Source organism: Pyrgilauda ruficollis, unplaced genomic scaffold (genome assembly GCF_017590135.1).
Source record: "Pyrgilauda ruficollis isolate IOZ18807 unplaced genomic scaffold, ASM1759013v1 scaffold12, whole genome shotgun sequence".
NCBI classification, from domain to species: Eukaryota; Metazoa; Chordata; class Aves; order Passeriformes; family Passeridae; genus Pyrgilauda; species Pyrgilauda ruficollis.
In genome coordinates this window covers 16,168,108-16,180,163 of record NW_024510321.1, presented here as the reverse complement: position 1 = coordinate 16,180,163, position 12,056 = coordinate 16,168,108, and the positions used below count along the sequence as shown (strand labels likewise).

The 12,056-nt window shown below is 36.6% G+C and overlaps 1 protein-coding gene across 1 annotated transcript in view; it reads right to left on the bottom strand.

Moving 5' to 3' along the window:
• Window positions 1-12,056, bottom strand: part of DNAJC1 (DnaJ heat shock protein family (Hsp40) member C1) — a 107,602-nt gene that overhangs the window by 6,565 nt on the left and 88,981 nt on the right. The window contains exon 9 of the mRNA XM_041489343.1: window positions 8,532-8,651. Coding sequence (XP_041345277.1) covers window positions 8,532-8,651 — 120 coding nt within the window. The remainder of the gene's footprint in view (window positions 1-8,531; window positions 8,652-12,056) is intronic.

Below are 12,056 nucleotides of genomic sequence, written 5' to 3'. Positions count from 1 at the left end.
CAGACACACTGCATTATTTTATATGAATCAACTTTAAATGTTGTAGTCCACAGGGGATAACAGAAGTCACAAATAAAGTAGGGTATATCACGCACAGTGAAACAGATTTCCTTAGACAGATAAAGATGACAAAAAAACCTAGATGCAAGCAATCAAATTGCTGGAGTAGAAATCAAACTATCTTACTATGGGACCTACAGAAAGAAACCACAGGAACAATTTGCTTCTGAGAACTCCCTTCTGAACTCTGTTTCAATAGCTCTTCAGCTATAAAAAGATTCTATCAAAAGCAAGTGGGATTAGTGGGATGATTTTATGTGATGAAAGCCAGACAGAGCTGGTTTCCTCCTGTACTGCTAACAATTAGTCCAGATCACAAAGACTAGTTGCTACTTAACAAGACACCTAGCAGTAAAAGCATTCCTCATCATGACCATCCAGATGTTAACTCTCTTATTACCCTGGACACCTGCCACCTCTTTCAGATGGGACAATTGATACTTCAGAGATGTATAAGGAAAAAAATCAGAATCGGCTTAAAAAACTCTCAGATGCATAGGCAAAAGCAAATTTTGCTATCACATGAGTGAGAGGGTACTTTTCACCCTGCAGGGAAGGCAGACATAAAAAAGCACAGAACCATGACACACCTAGAGGGAAAACTGTAAAGTCAGGTACAGTGATCCTACTGGTGCTAAACAGAGAGACAGAACCCTTTAGCAGAAGATGAAGAGCAAGTCCCCATTCTCATAGCAGCAGCTCTGGCTCAGCTGAGCCCTGCAGCACTGCCCCCAGCCCAGCTCTGCAGGGCACACACCCATGTGCCACTGAAGCCTTCACCATTCGCTGTCTCCTGGGAATCTTCTGTGGGCAACAACATACCTACATTCTCTAGGATAGTATTTTGATTAGGATTGCAGCAGTTAGGCACAGAAGTACAAACCTCTTGGGTTCTAATGATATTTTAAGAAAATGATGTGGGATTTGTAGAGGAAGAAAATCTACATCTCTTGGCTTTCCAAATGCATATAAACTTCTTGCAAAGAAGGATGATGTTACGGTGCTACTGAACAACAGAGTCTGGTAACATTTTTTGTTACTCTCAGCATCTTCCTGAGCAGAAGTTCTCTAAGTATTTACTAAAGATGTAACGGTTTCTCAGCATTAACTAACAAATTTGCTCTCCCAATAGCAGTCTTGTGCACCCAGTTGTTATCTTCCTGCATGCTCCCCACCTAGTTATGTAATGAAAAAAAAAGCCAAGATCTGTGTAATTACAGAAAAAAACATTGTGGAGACAGCCTGTAAGTACTTGAGGTTACTATAAAGCAATAAGAAATTTCTTGAATATTTAAGGCTAATTTGAGCTGTAATCACACTTTTTCCTACAAGGGAAAGCCAGATACAGAAGGATTTTAATGCCTTCATGGCTTTGTCAAAGTAGTAGGTTTTTACGGATCTAACCTTCCAGAACCACACAGAATAACTTGCCAAATTTTAAGTTCTCCTCTTATAACCAAAATACTACCTGCTGTGCTGAATTTTCTTCCAGTCTAGACCTAAACAGCTTTTTTCATATTAGCCACAACTGTATCAAGCACTGTTTGACACAAGTTAGACAACAGTAATGACCCATTCTTTTATTTCCATGTGACTTAAAATTTGTTGCTTTATACACTGACTTCCCTTTTAGACACTAATAGAGCTTCTAAAATGGTCTTTCAGTTTTACCAGATTGTGGAAACTTCAAATCCTGATACATTGAGCCAAATCTTTCTCCATTTTCCAAGTACCCTCATTTGCAACTTACAAGACCACTTGAAATAAGTATTTGAAATCAGACATACCTTTGTTTTGGCACTGCTTGTAAGAGTTAGCTTAGTAGAGTGTTAGAAATTTTCCCAGAAGTTGGTAATGCAACTAATCTCTAGCCACTGTGTAGGTTAAATTTGATACTAACACAGAAAATGAGTATTTTAAGGACAACATTCTTGAAAGAATAACAAAACATGAACTTAAGTTATGAACTTAACTGAATTTGCTTAGAACCACCAGTTGCAGCCAGCAACAATACAATTTATTATGCTTATGGACTTTGAAGCCGTGTGTGATTCTGAACTTTGCCACAGCAACAGAAATCCCCAAAACAACCATAAGTTTTATTATGAGGCAGTTTAAGATGTGGTCTGCAAAAAAGGCAAATTTGACCTAAATCAGCAGATTTAGGACTTAGGATCAGTAGAACTTTCTCCAGTTTAAGTCCCCAAACAGTGAATTTAAAGCAGCAAAAGAATTGCTCCTTTTTTCAGGACGCAAGAGGAAGAACTTTGCAATTAGACTTGCGATTATGCTGGAGACTTCATACTGTGCTTGTTTTTTGTCAGTTAAAATCCATGAGAGAGTCTTTAGCTCTATCCTATGGGCACTCATGCAGGAGAGGAGATTGACTCAAATGCCCACTGCAACAACTACTTGGACATCTTATTTTGTAACTGATGATGCAAAATGCATTACCTTTCTTGACAGTCAGAAATTTGAATTCTGCAATGAAATTCAAACCCAGCTCACCGTAAGCTTTGTGAGACATTACATTAATTTATGCCACTCTATAAAAAGTTGCAACATCACTGGCTTAACCCCTTCACAAGCCATCTATGTGGACCAAATATTGCTGTCCCACAGCCTTCTGTAAAAAAACAAACAACTTTTCCTTTAAGTGAAAAGAATGCTGTGGTCATGCTTTGTGAGACAAAAATCCATTTTGTTTATAAGGGGCATTGTTCTGCTCAATCTTATAAAAATGGCAGGGAAAACTGTAGGAGTTCACAGAATGAAACTGTACAGTGAGAGTGCTGTGAACAGCAACCACCTTTTCCTCCCTCCAAGTATCAACAGAATCACTCTGGTGTGTCTGTGGGATTAGACAGGTGTTTTGAAGACTTCACTCTCAGACTGAAGAGTCTACATGACCTATATATTATCTAAACCCCATCTTAGATATTCATAACCTCTCCTGGACCTTGATCTAGGTTTTTATACTTCAATAAGCAACTGGGAGAACTATTGATTACATAAATATATGCAAACTGCTAAAGGGTGAGTGTTTCAGAATATCCACAACTGGATTGCACTGTAACTGAGTTAACGCAGACACAGTACACAAAATGAAATATAAAACAGTCTTAGGAAAACAGTTAATCTCCAGAAGCAAAAGACCTAATAAATTCATGAGCTTTTACATATGGACCATTTCTCATATAGATGTTTTCTTGTTGACAAAGTAATGAGGTTGCATTTGCCAAAAATAAGAATTCTATTTTACAATGGCATATGAAATGTAATGAGTATGAACTCACACAGTCAGACTTACAGGCTGAAATTGTTGCTTGGGCATACAAGAGATATCACAAAATATGCACCCACCCCTCCAAACCTTATGCTTTCAGGTTTCATGGTAATTCAGAATGTCTGCCACCTGGCTATTGTTTTGCTGTCTCCCTCAGTGTTCTTCTATACAAGCAGCAAATCCCAATCAGTCTGTTTTTGCAACACAAATGCATGAGATTAGTGACTGCAGGAGCAAACAGAATCAGTTTAAATCCTGTAAGACAAGTGAATGATATTACTTCACAAGTATGAAATCTGAGATCTCTTTGCCTTTAATTTAAAAAACCTGTACCTAATAATCACATTAAAGTCTGTTTGGCATGCCAGACAGCTTTTACTTCCTCTATTATTTTTACAGTTTGAACGTCCTTTGTAGTTACTGAAATTAATTTATGCCTTTCAGCAAATATTTTTTTTAAACTTTTTATCTATAAAGGTTGGTATTGTCAAGTACAATATACTTCTATAATTTCACATCTAAATGCTTTTCCTCAATTTTTGAGTTCAGCAAAAGCTGACAATCATTACTATAAATCTTCATAAGGCTTAGCATTTGTCAAATAAAACAATATCATTTTTGCAGAAATAATAGTATTGCAACTCCATTCATTATTTATACCATGTTGTAGAGTGTTCACAGTGCTTAGGAAATTCAAACATAACTTTTTTATTTTGTTTTAAAAGGTCAATTATTTCCTTAAGTATTGGCAGACAGGAATGAGAACTAACCCTGGAGCAACAAATTCAGCAAGGAAAATGGGTCAAAGAACAGATGTTTGGAGGATGACAGAGAGCAGTGGTACAGGTAACCAGGTCAGCAGGCAGGAATCCTGATTAGAGTTAACTGAACTCCATTTCCCTTTCATAATCAAAATACTTGAAAACCTAATTTACAATAACAGCCAATTGCAATAAAAATGACTTAAAAAGCTGCAGAAGCTTTCAGTTGTGAAAGCAATAAGATTTCATTATACTAAGCCAGCTGAAAACCATCTTTATAGGAAAAGATTTGCTAAATTCCCTATACGCACATACTGAAGCGACAATTAGCAATTTAAATAATTAAACATACTGATAAAGTGAGCCAACTTAACCTCATCTATTTTGGGTCAATCATTCATTGGCTGTTAAAAGACGTCTTCCCAAAGAGAAACAAGATAAACATTTACCATGCCAGAAGTGAAAGTAGAAACCCTTCCTCCAGTATATCTGTACCACACTACCCTTGCTCCGAGGTGAAAAGAACAGGAATATGCTGCAAAGATATTTCTGCTGGTATCACATGAGGCAGCATAAACAGAAACAGTAGAGCTGAATGAGCTCAGGGGCACCACAGCATGGCTGTAGCTGTTTATTGCTGGAGTTTGGCTGGCACTTTCCCAGCAGCCTGCGTCACACCAGGTGGATGTATTTGTTTGGACAGGGAATCTGGTAGACATACCCATATAATGGGCCTTACAGTAATCCTTATTTGGGCTGTGCTTTGGGAAATAACAATTAACAAGTGAAAAAGCTACGAAACACCAACTTGAATAGTAGTAGACAAGAAAAACACCGAAGTAACACTATTAGGAATTACTGAATTTAGGAAGTCAAGCTGAGGTATATGCATTGATTACTGACCAACTATGGTGACTATCTGGCTTTAATTCTACATTTTTAGAAGTGAATTCACACGTGCTTACAACTGTAGGGAAGGGTTTTTTCCTCCCCTTTTCCTCCCAGATAGCTTTCACCTGCTAGTGTAATCACAGGCCATATGAAGAGAAGGACCTAACCTCAGGTAGAACCACTGTAATGATGTTGTTTCTTGCAGATGTTTGTGTAACCTGTTCTTAAAGGCCCACAAATACAGAGACTCCACAGCAGCTTATTCCACTGCTTCATCATCTCCATTGTAATTCTGTGTCCTTCAGTGTCTAACTCTGCAGCCTCTGATTAAATTTGAGGCAAAAACTTCTTGCCCTGTAAGACTAATACAATGGACATTATGATTTCTTTTTCTGTAGTTGAATACTTACATTTTCAGCTATTTTTTTTTTTTTTTAGTTCAACAACATGAATTCTTTCACAATCTTTCCTTGTAGGTAACATTTTAGGAACTGATTATTCTCACCTGGGCTGTTTCTATCAAACCACATGTTTAAGTGCAACACTGAACACTAGACACAAACTAAGGATGCAGTAAGTTAAAACAACACTATGAAGCTCTGAAGTTCAAAAAAGCCAAGAACACTCTCCTCAAGTCACTGCTCCACACTGCCTAAAAATTTTAAGTGGAAGCACAGTTGGATGTAGTAGGAATTTATTTCTTTAAAAAAAAAAGAAAAAATTTAAGACACAATTTCTTTGGGGTGATTAGAGGGAGTGAATTTCACTGATGCTCTGATATATATGAATGGTTTCAGTTTATTCTTTAAAAAGTTTTGAGATTTTTTCTAACTTTTTTTTTTTCTGAGGAAGAAAGCTTTGAGACAGAAGCAACAATGGAGACCATTTTGGACTGGATTACTGTGAGCTATTTTTATGAATACCTATTTAGTTAATCTACTATTAAATAAGGTCTGAATGCATAAAATCACTCAGAAGCAAGCACACAGTACCTTATCAGGTCCTTTCTACCATAATTCTCTAACTGTGAAAGGAAAACCAAGCCTTACTGCTCTTGATGCTTTGCAGGAGAAGAAAGAAGCAGACACTAATCTCAAGTTCTTACAAAGTATTTCCTTTACTAGAAAATGTTGGAAAACCAAATTCAAATTCGCCCTTGAATGTTTTTCTTTTTCAAGACATAGTACATTTGCTAGATAATACATACTTCAAACCTCCTCTGGCTCGACTCCTGTTAAACCAGCTGTAAGCAAGGCATCCCCAACCTCTGCTACACAAGCTGCTTCAAAGCAGCACCTTGTACACCAGAACTTATCTCCTTGCCCTGCTCCCTGCAGACACAGGGAACAGCTGTTTGGGCAGCAAATGCTGCCTGCACATGCAAACACCTTTTTTACTGCACACAAAGTTAACAACCCAGAAGTTTCTCCTGCAGCTTTAGCATAACATTTCTTATCTAATTATGGTGATGCCCAAACAAAATAAGAATCCTTGCTGTAAATTTAGATTCTATGTTATCTTCAAGAAATATACAGGATAAGTTGTACATCTTACTGAATACTGAAATCTTACTGAATGGATATATCTGAAGTAGTTTCCAGTTTCAACATTTCTAGTACTGATGCAGTAATAATCTGAGACCCAAAGAAGTTCCCATGAAGCTTTTGTTTAAAACATTCATTTTGTAAAATACTTGTTTCTGTTTCCTTGTAACACCTAATTGCTGCACTTCTGTGTAGTGCAATGATAAAAGTAGCAGAAACTCTTAATTAGTTTGTGTCAGGAAAGAGACCTAGCATTAGCAGTAGTTGAAAATTTTTAGAGAAGTAAAAACTTGTGTGGAGAACAATTACAAGAGATTACTAGAAGTGAAAAGGATTACATTCAGACCTTTCTCCACACATAAAACTCCTGGAAATTCCTTTTTTCATACAAGAAAATTACAGCTCTTAGAACAATCACGTCTTTAATTTCTCTTTTCTACTCACTGAAAACAAACAGCAAGTTGCTCAGGACCTCTCATCTAATGGAAGAAACAAGTGAGCTTTGGTTTTTTCCTTCCAGTACTGGATGTGTGCAAGTACAATATTGGGCCAAATACATTATGCAAAGGATTCCTAATACACCCAAGTCAAGGAATGAAGCAGACAGTGGGTGCAAAAGGCAATCTGAGGATAGTGCTAGTTTTGTGATGGATGTATGTAGAACCATTCCAAGTGTCCATACTATCCATATCAAGATAATCAAATTTTCCAAACCAATCTCAAAAGCTCTTTGCCATGAACACTGTATACTACCAACATATGTGTAATATTTTTGCTGTTAAGATCAGTAAAATGTAGTATATTTTTAATAAATTTCGTATTATTATTAAAGTTTAGTATTAGTATTATTCAGTTTAGTCAGTTCAGTAGTATGAATACTTCAAGTATCAACACAATAAACCTTAAAAACCCTAATTTCATTTGATTACCAGGCTGGTAACTTCTTGTTTACATACACTATTTTGCAAATAATGTATTGTTCTAAAATTAGAATAGTGCAAAATACTTATTTTTTTAGTATATGTATCAGAACAGTATAGGTGCATGAAAACTTTAAAAGTAAGTTCTCAAAATATCTTTTTGTGATTATATCAACAATGAAAAAAAAATTTAAGAAGTACACAAATCTCTCAGAGGGTTATTATATTTCACTGCAGTCAGTGGCTTTGTTTTCCATTATTTAAGATAATTCCTGAAATATGATAAATAAAGAACATCTAATCTCAAAATGTACATGAACAGATTTAAATGTTATTCTCATTAACCCCTACAGAGACTATAAAATAAGGTCAACTGAAAGGGCTTTCAAATGGTCCTCAGTAGACACTACGACATGTTCTAGTGATCTATTGGTTGAAAAGGAGAAGTCTTTTACAGCCTAGCCCCTAAGGGTTTTAAGATCATAACACTTAAAAAAAGTAAGTACAAGCTTTGGTATCTGGTATATACTATAAAATATGAATTAACAAAGATGTTAGTTTAAAAATATAATTTGAAAGTATGCTATAACACTGAAAAAGGCACTGAAATAGTATAATGCACATTACATAGTTTTAAAATTTGTGAAGATATTCCTGCTTAATTAATAGAAACTACCTGTAAAAACACCATTAGCTCATATGCATTTTTTAAGGACTGGCTTGAAACAGAGATGTAATCTTTAATCAAGTCACACAAACATTCACTTGCAGTGAAAGGAGGTTGCTACAAAACCTGCAGTTCATTGTTTTTCTGTTATTGGGTTACAGTAGCTGAAGTTTGTAAGCACCAGAATCCCCCATCCAGCTGATCAGTTACAGCTGTTAATTGTGGAAGGAGATACTGGCTGACATCTGCTTCTTGCATAGTTAGTTAATGGTTCACTTCCAGGTCCTAAAAGGATTGTAGCTTCTCTCAAAAGACAATGTCAGCCCCCATATCTGCCTTCTACACTGCCTGTCTTGTTCTGGTTTGTCATCCTCTACACAATGCAAATCTGAGTGCACTCACATCTGCCACTGATCGACCCAATTCGTGAGCAATCTTTTCCCATCGACCGGGGGTCCCCCCTGGGAACTTAACCATACTTCTTGTCAGCTGGCTCAGGTCCTCCTCTGTCCATTCAGGTGCCTGTAAAACATTTGTATAACATTCATTACACGGGAATATTGGACATTTATTAGCAAGGTAATATACGGACAAAAAAAAAATCTTTAAACAAATTAATCTAATAATGCAAAAAGAAAAAAATATCTAGGTATCTTTTCTGTGTCTTGTTGCTGAAAATGGATAAAAGCAAAAGACCAACAGTAAGACACTAAAAATCCTGAACACTCAAAATTTGCACTTTGTCTATTATGTAGACTAAGGAATTTAATTTCTATTAACTTTAATACAACATATATAACACAACACTACAAAATGCAGTAAAGATAATATTCAACAATACTTTTATTAGATTATGGGGTTATGCAAAAATTAGGCAGGCCCAAGTCCAATAAGAACTTAATCAGACTACTAGTGTAAAAGACAACAAAAAATGTTTCTGCAAATCCATGAGCAACAAAAGGAGAGCTATGGAGAATCTCCATCTTTTACTAGATGCAGGTAGAAACAATGACACAGGATGGGGAAAAGGCTGAGGTACTTCATACCTCCCCTTTGCCTCAGCCTTTAAGGGAAAGATCCATTGGTCTCCATGTACCCAGTCCCTGGCCTCCCTGGCCTGGAAGACAGAGCACAGTGAAACCCCCGTAATCCAAGAAAAAATGGTCAGTGACCGGACACACACAAGTCCATGGGGCTGGATGGGATCCAACCACAGGAACTGAGGGAGCTGAATGAAGTGCTCACTGAGTCCCTTTCAGACATTTAACAGCAAAGTCAGCTGACTGGGGAGGTCTCAGTTCACAAGAGGTTTCCAAATGTAATACCCATCAAGAAGAGGAGTTAGAAGGAAGATCCAGGGAACTGTAAGACTATCAGTCTGACCTTGGTGCCAGGGAAGGTCATGGAGCAGATCCTCTTGCGTGCCATCACACAGCACGTACAGGACAAGCAGAGACCTTAGTGCTCTCTACAACTACCTGAGATAGGAAGCTGTGGGTGAGGCCTCCTTCCCAGGTAATAAGATCTAGGACAAGAGGAAATGGCCTCAAGTTGTGCCAGGGGAGCTGTAGATTACATATTAGGAAAAGTTTTTTCACCAAATGGTTTTTGAGCATTGTAACAGGCTGCCAAGGGAAGTGGTGGAATTGCCATCCCTGGAAGTATTTAAAAGACCATGTGTGGATGTGACACTTGGTGGGCTTCATAGAGCTGGATTAATGGTGAGAGTCAATGATCTGAACGTCCTTTCCCAACCTAAATGATGCCATGATTAAATCACAGTTTAAGACACAACATTTTAAACATTTACTTAATTGCTCTAATATTTTTTCAGCAAAGATACAGATAATATCTCCATTATGACACATTAAAAAAGCCTCTAAATGAAACAGAACAGTCATCTTAGCTTCTTGTCACTGTTACCATCCTGTGTTTTAGCACTCTAGCATGAACCAGGAATGAAATCTCTTGACTTTAATATTCCATCAAGATGATTAAACAACACCCCTCCCCCTTCCCTAAAATGCAGTTATGCCACAAAACCAGACCGGATGCTTCCCCTGCTCAATAACCAAAAGATATAAAAATGTTTTACTCTAACTACATGCCAAGCTGTTAACAATGACTGTCTTCACAATGGCCAAATAAAAGTGAACAAAGCAAGGAACACACAATTAGAGCAGTTTAAGGCATGAAATCGTGTTTGCCTCAGAAGGCAAAATGCAGTAACCGTCTCTGACGTTTGCAGCATCTTTGGCAAAGACTGCAGAGCCAAATCTTTGTTAGCATCAGTAGTTTGCCATTTTATTTATTTTAAAGGAATTCTTTATGACATACCTCTTCTAATCACCATTTCCGATATTGAACAGGCACATATTAAGCGGTTTGCATTACAGAGCCATCAGCACAGAACAACAGTCAGAGGTGAGTGACCCCAGGGACCATCTCCACAACTACAGCAAAGCTTCTCCCTGACACTAATCCTGCCTGTCATTCTCCCACTGTGCTCTAACCACACTGACATCCGCCCGCTGCACTGCAAGCTTAACGGGGCCCTTCCTGACTTTTTACTGTCTCCCCCAATCAATGGTTCAAGCGTGCTCTTTTCACCATGTCCAAATGGCAGCTTCACTCATAATCAAAGTGCATTGCTCCCGTTAAAGGGCTTCCCGAAAGGCTTCACCATTTGCATTCATTTGCAAAGCAAACTACTTTTATTCACTTTGTTCTGCTATCAAGAGTGTTCCCTGAAGCAGATAAATTGGCATAAATACAACCTGCCACTTAAAAGACAGTAAATAATAGCCAATAGTAGCAAGGATTTTATCAATCGTCCTGGTTTGGATCCATATAGTCCTTTATTCAATGCTGAAAGCCTCAAACATTCATAGTTTTTAATACAAGAATAAAATGAATTATCTCTGATGATTCAAACACAAGATGCTTAAGTAACGTGTGTGTATGTGAGAGATCTCACACATACATTGCTTGCATTATACAATTACACCCTAACCTACAGAGGAAATTACATACCTAGAAAAATCTCCACATTACAAAATAGCCTTACTTTACTGGGTTAAACATGTTAATATACTATATACTTTTATTACATTATACTCCATATAGATAGTTAAAATTAAAATATTTCTCGGGGATTTTTGTAAAGAAAGATTTCCAGTGCTGAATGTTCTACTTATAAAAATTTTTATCACTGTAACTTAAATAATGAATTCTTGTAAAGAGTTCTGGTTAAAAGCCTTTTGTTTAAAAATCAGATTTCATACCTCAAAATTAGGGTTAATATGTGCTTTACTGTAATTTTCTATTTAATTTGTACTAAAACTTGGTGGTTTGTTTGTTTGTGGGGTATTTATAATAGATTCACAGTTACATTCACAGCTAGTCTCTCTTACCATATCCAAAGCATATCTAAGCAATTACACATGGAAATCAAGATGATCTTTTCAGTTATATATACAGATGTTGGAAGCTTTCTGCTAAGTTTTATTTTCAGACTTTTTTGTAAGCTTTGATTTGTGCTCAGTTTTACTAACGACTTGTAAATATGACAGAACTCTTGAGGTTATCTTCCTAAATAATGGACAAAACTACAATCATTCTGCAAATCTGTAATTACACAGCTAATTCAGGGCACACAAATTCATTAGTTACATTAAAATATCAACTTCTTAATCTTATTTCAAGCTGACAATTTTAGAATGTGAAGATCTAAAGCATTTATAAATTTGGAAAATCTCTGAAAAAGTGTGGATTTGTGGGGTCTTTTTTGTTTGTTTGTTTGTTTTTGGTTTTTTTTGGGGTTTTTTTTGTTTTTTTGGGGTTTTTTTGTGGTTTTTGGTTTTTTTTTTGTTTTTTTTTTTTTTTTTTTTTTTTTTTTTTTTTTTTTTTTTTTTTTTTTTTTTTTTT